The 19,809-nt window shown below is 51.1% G+C and overlaps 1 protein-coding gene across 5 annotated transcripts in view; it reads left to right on the plus strand.

Moving 5' to 3' along the window:
• Window positions 1-19,455, plus strand: part of LOC115177609 (coiled-coil and C2 domain-containing protein 1A-like) — a 49,555-nt gene extending 30,100 nt beyond the window's left edge. For 3 of the 5 annotated variants that reach the window (XM_029738513.1, XM_029738516.1, XM_029738517.1), the window contains exons 23-27: window positions 272-409; window positions 574-700; window positions 1,785-1,861; window positions 1,978-2,025; window positions 18,265-19,455. In XM_029738513.1, the coding sequence (XP_029594373.1) occupies window positions 272-409; window positions 574-700; window positions 1,785-1,861; window positions 1,978-2,025; window positions 18,265-18,297 (423 nt within the window). In that variant the 3' untranslated portion in view covers window positions 18,298-19,455. Of the gene's footprint in view, window positions 1-271; window positions 410-573; window positions 701-791; window positions 1,368-1,784; window positions 1,873-1,977; window positions 2,026-18,264 lie in introns of those variants that run through there. The other 2 variants (XM_029738514.1, XM_029738515.1) reach the window with 2 other exon arrangements.
• Window positions 19,456-19,809: the final 354 nt, after the last annotated feature.

The following is a 19,809-nucleotide window of genomic DNA, read 5'->3' on the forward strand; positions in this document are numbered from 1 at the left end:
TTTTGGAGTGTATAGGACTAGTAGGGGTATAGTCTCTGTCAGTTAACATGTTATATTAATACCAGTCTAACTGAAGTCTCTGTCAGTTAACATGTTATATTAATACCAGTCTAACTGAAGTCTCTGTCAGTTAACATGTTATATTAATACCAGTCTAACTGAAGTCTCTGTCAGAGTTAACATGTTATATTAATACCAGTCTAACTGAAGTCTCTGTCAGAGTTAACATGTTATTAATACCAGTCTAACTGAAGTCTCTCTCTCCCCCCAGGCCCCCTCTCCTCGCTCCAAACCAAAGAGTGACAATGGGAGGAACAAGCAGTCTAACCAGTCCAGCCACTCTCCTCCCCAGTATAAACTCCACAGTTTCAGTCTACTGCACTACGATAAGGAGAGACTGGAGAGACAGGTGTGTTTTCATTCTCCCTACTTCTCTATCTATCTATCTTCCTTTCATTTTCCTCTCCTCGTCTCCATGGGAACGTTTCATCTGGATCTGTTCACAATTGGAGGTAAGCCAATCTATGCTGTGATTGGTCTAAGATGATGTCAATCCCCCTGTGTGTCCGTCAGATTGGTGATTACAGGAAGAGTAGGCGGGATCCTCCGTCTGACCTGATACAGCAACACAAGGAGGTCGCACACAGGCTGCAGTGGCAGAAAGCCCAGCTAGAGAGAGGCTCCCCTACACTACTGTCAGGTAACACACACACACACACACACACACACACACACACACACACACACACACACACACACACACACACACACACACACACACACACACACAGGCTGCAGTGGCAGAAAGCCCAGCTAGAGAGAGGCTCCCCTACACTACTGTCAGGTAACACACACACACACACACACACACACACACACACACACAGGCTGCAGTAGCAGAAAGCACCAGCTAGAGAGAGGCTCCCCTACACTACTGTCAGGTAACACACACACACACACACACACACACACACACACACACACACACACACACACACACACACAGGCTGCAGTGGCAGAAAGCCCAGCTAGAGAGAGGCTCCCCTACACTACTGTCAGGTAACACACACACACACACACACACACACACACACACACACACACACACACACACACACACACACACACACACACACACACAGGCTGCAGTGGCAGAAAGCCCAGCTAGAGAGAGGCTCCCCTACACTACTGTCAGGTAACACACACACACACACACACACACACACACACACACAGGCTGCAGTAGCAGAAAGCACCAGCTAGAGAGAGGCTCCCCTACACTACTGTCAGGTAACACACACACACACACACACACACACACACACACACACACACACAGGCTGCAGTGGCAGAAAGCCCAGCTAGAGAGAGGCTCCCCTACACTACTGTCAGGTAACACACACACACACACACACACACACACACACACACACACACAGGCTGCAGTGGCAGAAAGCCCAGCTAGAGAGAGGCTCCCCTACACTACTGTCAGGTAACACACACACACACACACACACACACACACACACAGGCTGCAGTGGCAGAAAGCCCAGCTAGAGAGAGGCTCCCCTTTCTCTGTGCATATTCATACACAGAGAAATATGAACACCAACACACATCTGTATATTTCTCTCCCTCCATCCATCTCTCTCTCTCCATCCATCTCTCTCTCTCTCCATCCATCTCTCTCTCTCTCTCCATCTCTCTCTCTCTCCCTCCCTCCATCTCTCTCTCTCACTCTCTCTCATCTCCCTCCATCCCTCCATCTCTCTGCCTCTCTGTAGAGTATGAGAATATTTTGCAGCGTTTCGCCCAGGGACTTGCTGAGTCAGTGAAGAAGTTTTCCAGCCAAGGCAACAGGGTGAGCAAAAGGTCAGGGCTGTTTGTGTGCCAAAGAGTGTGTGTTTGTGTTATCTCATGTTTTGTCTGTGTGTGTGCATGTTTGTGTGTAACGTGTCTGTCCCTCTGCCTATTCAGGATGCTGCTAAGGACGCTCTAGGACGGCTGAAGATGGTGGAGACTGAGGTAAACACTGTTATATACAGACAGTGTTGGGTAGACCACCTCGTACACCGACATGGTTAGCTCCTACAGTGTTAGGTAGACCACCTCGTACACCGACATGGTTATCTCCTACAGTGTTAGGTAGACCACCTCGTACACCGACATGGTTAGCTCCTACAGACAGTGTTAGGTAGACCACCTCGTACACCGACATGGTTAGCTCCTACAGTGTTAGGTAGACCACCTCGTACACCGACATGGTTAGCTCCTACAGACAGTGTTAGGTAGACCACCTCGTACACCGACATGGTTAGCTCCTACAGTGTTAGGTAGACCACCTCGTACACCGACATGGTTAGCTCCTACAGTGTTAGGTAGACCACCTCGTACACCGACATGGTTAGCTCCTACAGACAGTGTTAGGTACACCACCTCGTACACCGACATGGTTAGCTCCTACAGTGTTAGGTAGACCACCTCGTACACCGACATGGTTAGCTCCTACAGTGTTAGGTAGACCACCACGTACACCGACATGGTTAGCTCCTACAGACAGTGTTAGGTAGACCACCTCGTACACCGACATGGTTAGCTCCTACAGTGTTAGGTAGACCACCTCGTACACCGACATGGTTAGCTCCTACAGTGTTAGGTAGACCACCTCGTACACCGACATGGTTAGCTCCTACAGTGTTAGGTAGACCACCTCGTACACCGACATGGTTAGCTCCTACAGACAGTGTTAGGTAGACCACCTCGTACACCGACATGGTTAGCTCCTACAGTGTTAGGTAGACCACCTCGTACACCGACATGGTTAGCTCCTACAGTGTTAGGTAGACCACCTCGTACACCGACATGGTTAGCTCCTACAGACAGTGTTAGGTAGACCACCTCGTACACCGACATGGTTAGCTCCTACAGTGTTAGGTAGACCACCTCGTACACCGACATGGTTAGCTCCTACAGACAGTGTTAGGTAGACCACCTCGTACACCGACATGGTTGGCTCCTACAGTGTTAGGTACACCACCTCGTACACCGACATGGTTAGCTCCTACAGACAGTGTTAGGTAGACCACCTCGTACACCGACATGGTTAGCTCCTACAGTGTTAGGTAGACCACCTCGTACACCGACATGGTTAGCTCCTACAGTGTTAGGTAGACCACCTCGTACACCGACATGGTTAGCTCCTACAGACAGTGTTAGGTAGACCACCTCGTACACCGACATGGTTAGCTCCTACAGTGTTAGGTACACCACCTCGTACACCGACATGGTTAGCTCCTACAGACAGTGTTAGGTAGACCACCTCGTACACCGACATGGTTAGCTCCTACAGACAGTGTTAGGTACACCACCTCGTACACCGACATGGTTAGCTCCTACAGACAGTGTTAGGTAGACCACCTCGTACACCGACATGGTTAGCTCCTACAGACAGTGTTAGGTACACCACCTCGTACACCGACATGGTTAGCTCCTACAGTGTTAGGTACACCACCTCGTACACCGACATGGTTATCTCCTACAGACAGTGTTAGGTACACCACCTCGTACACCGACATGGTTAGCTCCTACAGACAGTGTTAGGTACACCACCTCGTACACCGACATGGTTAGCTCCTACAGTGTTAGGTAGACCACCTCGTACACCGACATGGTTAGCTCCTACAGTGTTAGGTAGACCACCTCGTACACCGACATGGTTAGCTCCTACAGACAGTGTTAGGTACACCACCTCGTACACCGACATGGTTAGCTCCTACAGACAGTGTTAGGTAGACCACCTCGTACACCGACATGGTTAGCTCCTACAGACAGTGTTAGGTAGACCACCTCGTACACCGACATGGTTAGCTCCTACAGACAGTGTTAGGTAGACCACCTCGTACACCGACATGGTTAGCTCCTACAGTGTTAGGTAGACCACCTCGTACACCGACATGGTTAGCTCCTACAGTGTTAGGTACACCACCTCGTACACCGACATGGTTAGCTCCTACAGACAGTGTTAGGTACACCACCTCGTACACCGACATGGTTAGCTCCTACAGTGTTAGGTAGACCACCTCGTACACCGACATGGTTAGCTCCTACAGTGTTAGGTAGACCACCTCGTACACCGACATGGTTAGCTCCTACAGTGTTAGGTACACCACCTCGTACACCGACATGGTTAGCTCCTACAGACAGTGTTAGGTACACCACCTCGTACACCGACATGGTTAGCTCCTACAGACAGTGTTAGGTAGACCACCTCGTACACCGACATGGTTAGCTCCTACAGACAGTGTTGGGTAGACCACCTCGTACACCGACATGGTTAGCTCCTACAGTGTTAGGTACACCACCTCGTACACCGACATGGTTAGCTCCTACAGACAGTGTTAGGTACACCACCTCGTACACCGACATGGTTAGCTCCTACAGACAGTGTTAGGTAGACCACCTCGTACACCGACATGGTTAGCTCCTACAGTGTTAGGTAGACCACCTCGTACACCGACATGGTTAGCTCCTAAAAGACAGTGTTAGGTAGACCACCTCGTACACCGACATGGTTAGCTCCTACAGTGTTAGGTAGACCACCTCGTACACCGACATGGTTAGCTCCTACAGACAGTGTTAGGTAGACCACCTCGTACACCGACATGGTTAGCTCCTACAGTGTTAGGTAGACCACCTCGTACACCGACATGGTTAGCTCCTACAGACAGTGTTAGGTACACCACCTCGTACACCGACATGGTTAGCTCCTACAGTGTTAGGTAGACCACCTCGTACACCGACATGGTTAGCTCCTACAGTGTTAGGTACACCACCTCGTACACCGACATGGTTAGCTCCTACAGACAGTGTTAGGTACACCACCTCGTACACCGACATGGTTAGCTCCTACAGACAGTGTTAGGTAGACCACCTCGTACACCGACATGGTTAGCTCCTACAGTGTTAGGTACACCACCTCGTACACCGACATGGTTAGCTCCTACAGACAGTGTTAGGTAGACCACCTCGTACACCGACATGGTTAGCTCCTACAGACAGTGTTAGGTAGACCACCTCGTACACCGACATGGTTAGCTCCTACAGACAGTGTTAGGTAGACCACCTCGTACACCGACATGGTTAGCTCCTACAGACAGTGTTAGGTAGACCACCTCGTACACCGACATGGTTAGCTCCTACAGACAGTGTTAGGTAGACCACCTCGTACACCGACATGGTTAGCTCCTACAGACAGTGTTAGGTAGACCACCTCGTACACCGACATGGTTAGCTCCTACAGTGTTAGGTAGACCACCTCGTACACCGACATGGTTAGCTCCTACAGACAGTGTTAGGTAGACCACCTCGTACACCGACATGGTTAGCTCCTACAGTGTTAGGTAGACCACCTCGTACACCGACATGGTTAGCTCCTACAGACAGTGTTAGGTACACCACCTCGTACACCGACATGGTTAGCTCCTACAGACAGTGTTAGGTAGACCACCTCGTACACCGACATGGTTAGCTCCTACAGTGTTAGGTAGACCACCTCGTACACCGACATGGTTAGCTCCTACAGTGTTAGGTAGACCACCTCGTACACCGACATGGTTAGCTCCTGCAGTGTTAGGTACACCACCTCGTACACCGACATGGTTAGCTCCTACAGACAGTGTTAGGTAGACCACCTCGTACACCGACATGGTTAGCTCCTACAGTGTTAGGTACACCACCTTGTACACCGACATGGTTAGCTCCTACAGACAGTGTTAGGTAGACCACCTCGTACACCGACATGGTTAGCTCCTACAGACAGTGTTAGGTAGACCACCTCGTACACCGACATGGTTATCTCCTACAGACAGTGTTAGGTAGACCACCTCGTACACCGACATGGTTAGCTCCTACAGACAGTGTTAGGTAGACCACCTCGTACACCGACATGGTTAGCTCCTACAGTGTTAGGTAGACCACCTCGTACACCGACATGGTTAGCTCCTACAGACAGTGTTAGGTAGACCACCTCGTACACCGACATGGTTAGCTCCTACAGACAGTGTTAGGTAGACCACCTCGTACACCGACATGGTTAGCTCCTACAGTGTTAGGTAGACCACCTCGTACACCGACATGGTTAGCTCCTACAGACAGTGTTAGGTACACCACCTCGTACACCGACATGGTTAGCTCCTACAGTGTTAGGTAGACCACCTCGTACACCGACATGGTTAGCTCCTACAGTGTTAGGTACACCACCTCGTACACCGACATGGTTAGCTCCTACAGTGTTAGGTAGACCACCTCGTACACCGACATGGTTAGCTCCTACAGTGTTAGGTACACCACCTCGTACACCGACATGGTTAGCTCCTACAGACAGTGTTAGGTAGACCACCTCGTACACCGACATGGTTAGCTCCTGCAGACAGTGTTAGGTAGACCACCTCGTACACCGACATGGTTAGCTCCTACAGACAGTGTTAGGTACACCACCTCGTACACCGACATGGTTATCTCCTACAGACAGTGTTAGGTAGACCACCTCGTACACCGACATGGTTAGCTCCTACAGACAGTGTTAGGTAGACCACCTCGTACACCGACATGGTTAGCTCCTACAGACAGTGTTAGGTAGACCACCTCGTACACCGACATGGTTAGCTCCTACAGACAGTGTTAGGTAGACCACCTCGTACACCGACATGGTTAGCTCCTACAGTGTTAGGTAGACCACCTCGTACACCGACATGGTTAGCTCCTACAGTGTTAGGTACACCACCTCGTACACCGACATGGTTAGCTCCTACAGACAGTGTTAGGTACACCACCTCGTACACCGACATGGTTAGCTCCTACAGTGTTAGGTAGACCACCTCGTACACCGACATGGTTAGCTCCTACAGTGTTAGGTAGACCACCTCGTACACCGACATGGTTAGCTCCTACAGTGTTAGGTACACCACCTCGTACACCGACATGGTTAGCTCCTACAGACAGTGTTAGGTAGACCACCTCGTACACCGACATGGTTAGCTCCTACAGACAGTGTTAGGTAGACCACCTCGTACACCGACATGGTTAGCTCCTACAGACAGTGTTAGGTAGACCACCTCGTACACCGACATGGTTAGCTCCTACAGTGTTAGGTAGACCACCTCGTACACCGACATGGTTAGCTCCTACAGTGTTAGGTACACCACCTCGTACACCGACATGGTTAGCTCCTACAGACAGTGTTAGGTACACCACCTCGTACACCGACATGGTTAGCTCCTACAGTGTTAGGTACACCACCTCGTACACCGACATGGTTAGCTCCTACAGTGTTAGGTAGACCACCTCGTACACCGACATGGTTAGCTCCTACAGTGTTAGGTACACCACCTCGTACACCGACATGGTTAGCTCCTACAGACAGTGTTAGGTACACCACCTCGTACACCGACATGGTTAGCTCCTACAGACAGTGTTAGGTAGACCACCTCGTACACCGACATGGTTAGCTCCTACAGACAGTGTTGGGTAGACCACCTCGTACACCGACATGGTTAGCTCCTACAGTGTTAGGTACACCACCTCGTACACCGACATGGTTAGCTCCTACAGACAGTGTTAGGTACACCACCTCGTACACCGACATGGTTAGCTCCTACAGTGTTAGGTAGACCACCTCGTACACCGACATGGTTAGCTCCTGCAGTGTTAGGTACACCACCTCGTACACCGACATGGTTAGCTCCTACAGACAGTGTTAGGTAGACCACCTCGTACACCGACATGGTTAGCTCCTACAGTGTTAGGTACACCACCTCGTACACCGACATGGTTAGCTCCTACAGACAGTGTTAGGTAGACCACCTCGTACACCGACATGGTTAGCTCCTACAGACAGTGTTAGGTAGACCACCTCGTACACCGACATGGTTATCTCCTACAGACAGTGTTAGGTAGACCACCTCGTACACCGACATGGTTAGCTCCTACAGACAGTGTTAGGTAGACCACCTCGTACACCGACATGGTTAGCTCCTACAGTGTTAGGTAGACCACCTCGTACACCGACATGGTTAGCTCCTACAGACAGTGTTAGGTAGACCACCTCGTACACCGACATGGTTAGCTCCTACAGACAGTGTTAGGTAGACCACCTCGTACACCGACATGGTTAGCTCCTACAGTGTTAGGTAGACCACCTCGTACACCGACATGGTTAGCTCCTACAGACAGTGTTAGGTACACCACCTCGTACACCGACATGGTTAGCTCCTACAGTGTTAGGTAGACCACCTCGTACACCGACATGGTTAGCTCCTACAGTGTTAGGTACACCACCTCGTACACCGACATGGTTAGCTCCTACAGTGTTAGGTAGACCACCTCGTACACCGACATGGTTAGCTCCTACAGTGTTAGGTACACCACCTCGTACACCGACATGGTTAGCTCCTACAGACAGTGTTAGGTAGACCACCTCGTACACCGACATGGTTAGCTCCTGCAGACAGTGTTAGGTAGACCACCTCGTACACCGACATGGTTAGCTCCTACAGACAGTGTTAGGTACACCACCTCGTACACCGACATGGTTATCTCCTACAGACAGTGTTAGGTAGACCACCTCGTACACCGACATGGTTAGCTCCTACAGACAGTGTTAGGTACACCACCTCGTACACCGACATGGTTAGCTCCTACAGTGTTAGGTAGACCACCTCGTACACCGACATGGTTAGCTCCTACAGTGTTAGGTACACCACCTCGTACACCGACATGGTTAGCTCCTACAGACAGTGTTAGGTAGACCACCTCGTACACCGACATGGTTAGCTCCTACAGACTGTGTTAGGTAGACCACCTCGTACACCGACATGGTTATCTCCTACAGTGTTAGGTAGACCACCTCGTACACCGACATGGTTAGCTCCTACAGACAGTGTTAGGTAGACCACCTCGTACACCGACATGGTTAGCTCCTACAGTGTTAGGTAGACCACCTCGTACACCGACATGGTTAGCTCCTACAGTGTTAGGTAGACCACCTCGTACACCGACATGGTTAGCTCCTACAGACAGTGTTAGGTAGACCACCTCGTACACCGACATGGTTAGCTCCTACAGTGTTAGGTAGACCACCTCGTACACCGACATGGTTAGCTCCTGCAGTGTTAGGTAGACCACCTCGTACACCGACATGGTTAGCTCCTACAGACAGTGTTAGGTAGACCACCTCGTACACCGACATGGTTAGCTCCTACAGTGTTAGGTAGACCACCTCGTACACCGACATGGTTAGCTCCTACAGTGTTAGGTAGACCACCTCGTACACCGACATGGTTAGCTCCTACAGACAGTGTTAGGTAGAACACCTCGTACACCGACATGGTTAGCTCCTACAGACAGTGTTAGGTAGACCACCTCGTACACCGACATGGTTAGCTCCTACAGACAGTGTTAGGTACACCACCTCGTACACCGACATGGTTAGCTCCTACAGTGTTAGGTAGACCACCTCGTACACCGACATGGTTAGCTCCTACAGACAGTGTTAGGTACACCACCTCGTACACCGACATGGTTAGCTCCTACAGTGTTAGGTAGACCACCTCGTACACCGACATGGTTAGCTCCTACAGTGTTAGGTACACCACCTCGTACACCGACATGGTTAGCTCCTACAGTGTTAGGTAGACCACCTCGTACACCGACATGGTTAGCTCCTACAGTGTTAGGTACACCACCTCGTACACCGACATGGTTAGCTCCTACAGACAGTGTTAGGTAGACCACCTCGTACACCGACATGGTTAGCTCCTGCAGACAGTGTTAGGTAGACCACCTCGTACACCGACATGGTTAGCTCCTACAGACAGTGTTAGGTACACCACCTCGTACACCGACATGGTTATCTCCTACAGACAGTGTTAGGTAGACCACCTCGTACACCGACATGGTTAGCTCCTACAGACAGTGTTAGGTACACCACCTCGTACACCGACATGGTTAGCTCCTACAGTGTTAGGTAGACCACCTCGTACACCGACATGGTTAGCTCCTACAGTGTTAGGTACACCACCTCGTACACCGACATGGTTAGCTCCTACAGACAGTGTTAGGTAGACCACCTCGTACACCGACATGGTTAGCTCCTACAGACTGTGTTAGGTAGACCACCTCGTACACCGACATGGTTATCTCCTACAGTGTTAGGTAGACCACCTCGTACACCGACATGGTTAGCTCCTACAGACAGTGTTAGGTAGACCACCTCGTACACCGACATGGTTAGCTCCTACAGTGTTAGGTAGACCACCTCGTACACCGACATGGTTAGCTCCTACAGTGTTAGGTAGACCACCTCGTACACCGACATGGTTAGCTCCTACAGACAGTGTTAGGTAGACCACCTCGTACACCGACATGGTTAGCTCCTACAGTGTTAGGTAGACCACCTCGTACACCGACATGGTTAGCTCCTGCAGTGTTAGGTAGACCACCTCGTACACCGACATGGTTAGCTCCTACAGACAGTGTTAGGTAGACCACCTCGTACACCGACATGGTTAGCTCCTACAGTGTTAGGTAGACCACCTCGTACACCGACATGGTTAGCTCCTACAGTGTTAGGTAGACCACCTCGTACACCGACATGGTTAGCTCCTACAGACAGTGTTAGGTAGAACACCTCGTATACCGACATGGTTAGCTCCTACAGACAGTGTTAGGTAGACCACCTCGTACACCGACATGGTTAGCTCCTACAGACAGTGTTAGGTACACCACCTCGTACATCGACATGGTTAGCTCCTACAGACAGTGTTAGGTAGACCACCTCGTACACCGACATGGTTAGCTCCTACAGTGTTAGGTAGACCACCTCGTACACCGACATGGTTAGCTCCTACAGTGTTAGGTAGACCACCTCGTACACCGACATGGTTAGCTCCTATAGACAGTGTTAGGTAGACCACCTCGTACACCGACATGGTTAGCTCCTACAGACAGTGTTAGGTAGACCACCTCGTACACCGACATGGTTAGCTCCTACAGACAGTGTTAGGTAGACCACCTCGTACACCGACATGGTTAGCTCCTACAGACAGTGTTAGGTAGACCACCTCGTACACCGCCATGGTTAGCTCCTACAGACAGTGTTAGGTAGACCACCTCGTACAACGACATGGTTAGCTCCTACAGTGTTAGGTAGACCACCTCGTACACCGACATGGTTAGCTCCTACAGTGTTAGGTAGACCACCTCGTACACCGACATGGTTAGCTCCTACAGTGTTAGGTACACCACCTCGTACACCGACATGGTTAGCTCCTACAGACAGTGTTAGGTAGACCACCTCGTACACCGACATGGTTAGCTCCTACAGTGTTAGGTACACCACCTCGTACACCGACATGGTTAGCTCCTACAGACAGTGTTAGGTAGACCACCTCGTACACCGACATGGTTAGCTCCTACAGTGTTAGGTACACCACCTCGTACACCGACATGGTTAGCTCCTACAGACAGTGTTAGGTAGACCACCTCGTACACCGACATGGTTAGCTCCTACAGACAGTGTTAGGTACACCACCTCGTACACCGACATGGTTATCTCCTACAGACAGTGTTAGGTAGACCACCTCGTACACCGACATGGTTAGCTCCTACAGACAGTGTTAGGTAGACCACCTCGTACACCGACATGGTTAGCTCCTACAGACAGTGTTAGGTACACCACCTCGTACACCGACATGGTTAGCTCCTACAGTGTTAGGTACACCACCTCGTACACCGACATGGTTATCTCCTACAGACAGTGTTAGGTACACCACCTCGTACACCGACATGGTTAGCTCCTACAGACAGTGTTAGGTACACCACCTCGTACACCGACATGGTTAGCTCCTACAGTGTTAGGTACACCACCTCGTACACCGACATGGTTATCTCCTACAGACAGTGTTAGGTACACCACCTCGTACACCGACATGGTTAGCTCCTACAGTGTTAGGTACACCACCTCGTACACCGACATGGTTAGCTCCTACAGACAGTGTTAGGTAGACCACCTCGTACACCGACATGGTTAGCTCCTACAGACAGTGTTAGGTAGACCACCTCGTACACCGACATGGTTAGCTCCTACAGACAGTGTTAGGTAGACCACCTCGTACACCGACATGGTTAGCTCCTACAGTGTTAGGTAGACCACCTCGTACACCGACATGGTTAGCTCCTACAGTGTTAGGTACACCACCTCGTACACCGACATGGTTAGCTCCTACAGACAGTGTTAGGTACACCACCTCGTACACCGACATGGTTAGCTCCTACAGTGTTAGGTAGACCACCTCGTACACCGACATGGTTAGCTCCTACAGTGTTAGGTAGACCACCTCGTACACCGACATGGTTAGCTCCTACAGTGTTAGGTACACCACCTCGTACACCGACATGGTTAGCTCCTACAGACAGTGTTAGGTACACCACCTCGTACACCGACATGGTTAGCTCCTACAGACAGTGTTAGGTAGACCACCTCGTACACCGACATGGTTAGCTCCTACAGACAGTGTTGGGTAGACCACCTCGTACACCGACATGGTTAGCTCCTACAGTGTTAGGTACACCACCTCGTACACCGACATGGTTAGCTCCTACAGACAGTGTTAGGTACACCACCTCGTACACCGACATGGTTAGCTCCTACAGACAGTGTTAGGTAGACCACCTCGTACACCGACATGGTTAGCTCCTACAGTGTTAGGTAGACCACCTCGTACACCGACATGGTTAGCTCCTAAAAGACAGTGTTAGGTAGACCACCTCGTACACCGACATGGTTAGCTCCTACAGTGTTAGGTAGACCACCTCGTACACCGACATGGTTAGCTCCTACAGACAGTGTTAGGTAGACCACCTCGTACACCGACATGGTTAGCTCCTACAGTGTTAGGTAGACCACCTCGTACACCGACATGGTTAGCTCCTACAGACAGTGTTAGGTACACCACCTCGTACACCGACATGGTTAGCTCCTACAGTGTTAGGTACACCACCCTCGTACACCGACATGGTTAGCTCCTACAGACAGTGTTAGGTACACCACCTCGTACACCGACATGGTTAGCTCCTACAGACAGTGTTAGGTAGACCACCTCGTACACCGACATGGTTAGCTCCTACAGTGTTAGGTACACCACCTCGTACACCGACATGGTTAGCTCCTACAGACAGTGTTAGGTAGACCACCTCGTACACCGACATGGTTAGCTCCTACAGACAGTGTTAGGTAGACCACCTCGTACACCGACATGGTTAGCTCCTACAGACAGTGTTAGGTAGACCACCTCGTACACCGACATGGTTAGCTCCTACAGACAGTGTTAGGTAGACCACCTCGTACAACCGACATGGTTAGCTCCTACAGACAGTGTTAGGTAGACCACCTCGTACACCGACATGGTTAGCTCCTACAGACAGTGTTAGGTAGACCACCTCGTACACCGACATGGTTAGCTCCTACAGACAGTGTTAGGTAGACCACCTCGTACACCGACATGGTTAGCTCCTACAGTGTTAGGTACACCACCTCGTACACCGACATGGTTAGCTCCTACAGACAGTGTTAGGTAGACCACCTCGTACACCGACATGGTTAGCTCCTACAGTGTTAGGTAGACCACCTCGTACACCGACATGGTTAGCTCCTACAGACAGTGTTAGGTACACCACCTCGTACACCGACATGGTTAGCTCCTACAGACAGTGTTAGGTAGACCACCTCGTACACCGACATGGTTAGCTCCTACAGTGTTAGGTAGACCACCTCGTACACCGACATGGTTAGCTCCTACAGTGTTAGGTAGACCACCTTCGTACACCGACATGGTTAGCTCCTGCAGTGTTAGGTACACCACCTCGTACACCGACATGGTTAGCTCCTACAGACAGTGTTAGGTAGACCACCTCGTACACCGACATGGTTAGCTCCTACGTGTTAGGTAGACCACCTCGTACACCGACATGGTTAGCTCTACAGACAGTGTTAGGTAGACCACCTCGTACACCGACATGGTAGCTCCTACAGACAGTGTTAGGTAGACCACCTCGTACACCGACATGGTTAGCTCCTACAGACAGTGTTAGGTAGACCACCTCGTACACCGACATGGTTATCTCCTACAGACAGTGTTAGGTAGACCACCTCGTACACCGACATGGTTAGCTCCTACAGACAGTGTTAGGTAGACCACCTCGTACACCGACATGGTTAGCTCCTACAGTGTTAGGTAGACCACCTCGTACACCGACATGGTTAGCTCCTACAGACAGTGGTAGGTAGACCACCTCGTACACCGACATGGTTAGCTCCTACAGACAGTGTTAGGTAGACCACCTCGTACACCGACATGGTTAGCTCCTACAGTGTTAGGTAGACCACCTCGTACACCGACATGGTTAGCTCCTACAGACAGTGTTAGGTACACCACCTCGTACACCGACATGGTTAGCTCCTACAGTGTTAGGTAGACCACCTCGTACACCGACATGGTTAGCTCCTACAGTGTTAGGTAGACCACCTCGTACACCGACATGGTTAGCTCCTACAGTGTTAGGTACACCACCCTCGTACACCGACATGGTTAGCTCCTACAGTGTTAGGTACACCACCTCGTACACCGACATGGTTAGCTCCTACAGACAGTGTTAGGTAGACCACCTCGTACACCGACATGGTTAGCTCCTACAGTGTTAGGTAGACCACCTCGTACACCGACATGGTTAGCTCCTACAGTGTTAGGTAGACCACCTCGTACACCGACATGGTTAGCTCCTACAGTGTTAGGTAGACCACCTCGTACACCGACATGGTTAGCTCCTACAGTGTTAGGTAGACCACCTCGTACACCGACATGGTTAGCTCCTACAGACAGTGTTAGGTAGACCACCTCGTACACCGACATGGTTAGCTCCTACAGTGTTAGGTAGACCACCTCGTACACCGACATGGTTAGCTCCTACAGACAGTGTTAGGTACACCACCTCGTACACCGACATGGTTAGCTCCTACAGACAGTGTTAGGTAGACCACCTCGTACACCGACATGGTTAGCTCCTACAGACAGTGAGTCACGTGTCCAGGGCTTGCTATGTAAAGCAGGCAGACAGGCATCGAGGCATTCAGTTACTGTTCCATTGAACGTTAAAATGGCCAAGACAAGTGACCTAAGAGACTCTGAGCGTGGTATGATCGTTGGTGCCAGGTACGCCGGATCCAGTACCTCAGAAACGGCCGCCCTCCTGGGCTTTTCACACACGACAGTGTCTAGGGTTTACAGAGAATGATGAGACAAACAAACAGCATCCAGTCAGCGGCAGTCCTGTGGGTGAAAACGGAAGACTGGCGCAAGCTAACAGGCGGCCCACAAACAGGCAAATAACGGAGCAGTACAACAGTGGTGTGCAGAACGCCATCTCAGAACACACAACTCGCCCCTCCTTGTCACTGATTGGCTATTACAGCAGACGACCACACCAGGTTCCACTACTATCAGCTATAAACATGAAGAAGTGGCTCCAGTGGGCAGGCCGTCACCAACGCTGAGGAGTGGAAAAACGAATCCAGATTCCTGTTGCGTCAGGATTTGGCGTAAGCAGCATGAGTCCATGGCCCCATCCTGCCTGGTGTCACCGGTACAGACTGGGGGCGGTGGTGTAATGGTGTGGGGAATGTTTTCCTGACACACGTTAGCAACGATTCCATGCCCCAAAGAATTTAGGCTGTTCTGGAGGCAAAGGGGGGTCTGACCTGGTACTAGATGGATATACCTAATAATCTGTACATATGAGTGAATATATGACTCCATGTCTGAGTTTACACAGGCAGCCCAACTCTGATCTTTTGACCAATTATTGGCAAAAGATCTGATCTGACTGGTCAAAATAAAAATACAAAAAAGACCAATTAGTGTCGAAAGATCAGAACTGGACTGCCTGTTTTAAACAGGCTGTATTCATCGGACCACATCGTGTATAAGAGCACTATGTGATGTGTAATATCATTTAGTTTGAATTGTATCTGACACCTGCCTCTTACCCTCCTCTCTCCCCGTCTCCACTCCTTTCCTCCCTCATCTCCACTCCTTCCCTCCCTCATCTCCACTCCTTTCCTCCCTCATCTCCACTCCTTTCCTCCCTCATCTCCACTCCTTCCCTCCCTCACCTCCACTCCTTTCCTCCCTCATCTCCACTCCTTTCCTCCCTCATCTCCACTCCTTCCCTCCCTCATCTCCACTCCTTTCCTCCCTCATCTCCACTCCTTTCCTCCCTCATCTCCACTCCTTTCCTCCCTCATCTCCACTCCTTCCCTCCCTCATCTCCACTCCTTCCCTCCCTCACCTCCACTCCTTTCCTCCCTCATCTCCACTCCTTCCCTCCCTCACCTCCACTCCTTTCCTCCCTCACCTCCTCTCCTTTCCTCCCTCATCTCCACTCCTTCCCTCCCTCACCTCCACTCCTTCCCTCCCTCATCTCCACTCCTTCCCTCCCTCACCTCTCCTTTCCTCCCTCATCTCCTCTCCTTTCCTCCCTCATCTCCTTTCCTCCCTCATCTCCTCTCCTTTCCTCCCTCCTCTCCTCTCCTTCCCTCATCTCCACTCCTTCCCTCCCTCACCTCTCCTTTCCTCCCTCACCTCCTCTCCTTTCCTCCCTCATCTCCTCTCCTTTCCTCCCTCCTCTCCTCTCCTTCCCTCATCTCCACTCCTTCCCTCTCTCACCTCTCCTTTCCTCCCTCACCTCTCCTTCCCTCCCTCATCTCCACTCCTTTCCTCCCTCATCTCCACTCCTTTCCTCCCTCCTCTCCTCTCCTTCCCTCATCTCCACTCCTTCCCTCCCTCACCTCTCCTTTCCTCCCTCACCTCTCCTTCCCTCCCTCACCTCCACTCCTTCCCTCCCTCATCTCCACTCCTTTCCTCCCATCTCCACTCCTTCCCTCCCTCATCTCCACTCCTTCCCTCCCTCACCTCCACTCCTATCCTCCCTCACCTCCACTCCTTCCCTCCCTCATCTCCACTCCTTCCCTCCCTCATCTCCACTCCTTCCCTCCCTCATCTCCACTCCTTCCCTCCCTCACCTCCACTCCTATCCTCCCTCACCTCCACTCCTTTCCTCCCTCATCTCCACTCCTTTCCTCCCTCATCTCCTCTCCTTTCCTCCCTCATCTCCACTCCTTCCCTCCCTCATCTCCACTCCTTCCCTCCCTCATCTCCACACCTTCCCTCCCTCACCTCCACTCCTATCCTCCCTCACCTCCACTCCTTTCCTCCCTCATCTCCACTCCTTTCCTCCCTCATCTCCACTCCTTCCCTCCCTCATCTCCTCTCCTTCCCTCCCTCATCTCCACTCCTTTCCTCCCTCATCTCCACTCCTTCCCTCCCTCACCTCCACTCCTATCCTCCCTCACCTCCACTCCTTTCCTCCCTCATCTCCTCTCCTTTCCTCCCTCATCTCCTCTCCTTTCCTCCCTCATCTCCACTCCTTCCCTCCCTCACCTCCACTCCTATCCTCCCTCACCTCCACTCCTTTCCTCCCTCATCTCCTCTCCTTTCCTCCCTCATCTCCACTCCTATCCTCCCTCACCTCCACTCCTTTCCTCCCTCATCTCCTCTCCTTCCCTCCCTCACCTCCACTCCTATCCTCCCTCACCTCCACTCCTTTCCTCCCTCATCTCCTCTCCTTTCCTCCCTCATCTCCACTCCTTTCCTCCCTCATCTCCTCTCCTTTCCTCCCTCATCTCCACTCCTTCCCTCCCTCACCTCCACTCCTATCCTCCCTCACCTCCACTCCTTTCCTCCCTCATCTCCTCTCCTTTCCTCCCTCACCTCCACTCCTTCCCTCCCTCATCTCCACTCCTTCCCTCCCTCACCTCCACTCCTTCCCTCCCTCACCTCCACTCCTTTCCTCCCTCATCTCCACTCCTTTCCTCCCTCATCTCCACTCCTTCCCTCCCTCACCTCCACTCCTATCCTCCCTCACCTCCACTCCTATCCTCCCTCACCTCCACTCCTTTCCTCCCTCACCTCCACTCCTTTCCTCCCTCACCTCCACTCCTTTCCTCCCTCATCTCCACTCCTTTCCTCCCTCATCTCCACTCCTTTCCTCCCTCATCTCCACTCCTTCCCTCCCTCATCTCCACTCCTTCCCTCCCTCTCTCTCCCCATCTAATTTTTTTCCTCCTCTCCCTCTCTCTCTCTCTCCATTCGTCAGTTGGAATCTCTCAAGAGGAAACGCCTGGTCTGAGAAGAAGAGGACAGAGGGACTAGAGAGTTGGCTGGAGGACTGTTATGTTACTGACACACACAGCCAATCAGCTTCAACATCTTAATGCCAGTCCTCTGTTCCTCTCTGCCTCCTCCACTAATGCTCTCCATTTTACTCTGTTCTTTACTTTCTATTGTCATTAATTCAATCAGTTAGGAAGAAGAACCAGTTTGAATAATAACAGGCCTGCCTCCCAAATGGCACCCTATTCCCTATATAGTGCACTACTTTAGACCAGGGCCCATAGGGAATAGGGCACCGTTTGAGATACACGGCAGAATGGGATCCTGTGAGATTGATAGTGACATGAAGACAGAATGCAGGGCAGGACAGAGAAAGGCTTGTTTGCACTTGAAAACAAAAACACTACCAATTATGACCAAAACCCTGCCGCCTTCACTATATTCTTTAAAGTCCTTCAATGGCTCTCTCTCTTTCTCTCTGTTCAGAGAGTGGTGTGTGTAACTCCTGGTCTCCACATTGTGTGCGCGCGTGTGTGTGTGCGTGCGATGTTAATGAGCTTAATCTAATCTGTCTGCTCCACTATTCCCAGATTACTGTAATCTGACCCGTTTGGTGCCGTGTGATATGGGAACTACACGGAAACGGGAACTACATCCCATAATGAGGGATTAGCTAACACTGGTGTCACCATGGAGACGCCTCATTCAGGGAAGTGAGGAGAGGAGGTACCCCAGGGGTTAAATTTAAGAGGACAGGGTTAGAATTCGTGTAGAACAGACCTATAGCTGTAAAACCCACTGGATTATCTTGGAATTGGGATATAGGTTCTCTATTCATTGTAATTCTATGGTACGGAGTCTGGGAGCCCGTTTAAAAGGACCCTTCTTATAGGACGATATTTAGCCTATTGTGATGTCATCAATCAGGCCTGCGTCATGTCACTATGACCTCATCAGTTAGAATGTTCAAAGGATTGCGTCATCACCACATTGTGATGTCATCAGTTAGAGGGCGTGTTCAGACGTTGCTGACGCCAGATCTTACAACGCCTGGATAGGCATTTTACATGTCAGCTAACCACATCACGTGTTTTAGCAATCTGGTGCACAGTCGATGACGTGGCGTGCAACCAGTGGTTGATGCATGTGACGTCTGAGCAGAGAGACGCAACCAGAATGTTTAACAAAGGATCGCTTCATCTAGTTGTGATGTCATCAGTTGGAATGTTCTACAAAGGGCTACATCCGATTATGATGTCATCAAACTTCATTGATGACATAATGAGCCTGGGACTGTCAGAGACTTCAGTCAGGGTGATGGGGGCTGGGAGGGGGTACAGAACAGACTTCAGTCAGGGTGATGGGGGCTGGGAGGGGGTACAGAACAGACTTCAGTCAGGGTGATGGGGGCTGGGAGGGGGTACAAAACAGACTTCAGTCAGGGTGATGGGGGCTGGGAGGGGGTACAGAACAGACTTCAGTCAGGGTGATGGGGGCTGGGAGGGGGTACAGAACAGACTTCAGTCAG

This window comes from Salmo trutta, chromosome 38 (genome assembly GCF_901001165.1).
Source record: "Salmo trutta chromosome 38, fSalTru1.1, whole genome shotgun sequence".
In the NCBI taxonomy this organism is placed as follows: Eukaryota; Metazoa; Chordata; class Actinopteri; order Salmoniformes; family Salmonidae; genus Salmo; species Salmo trutta.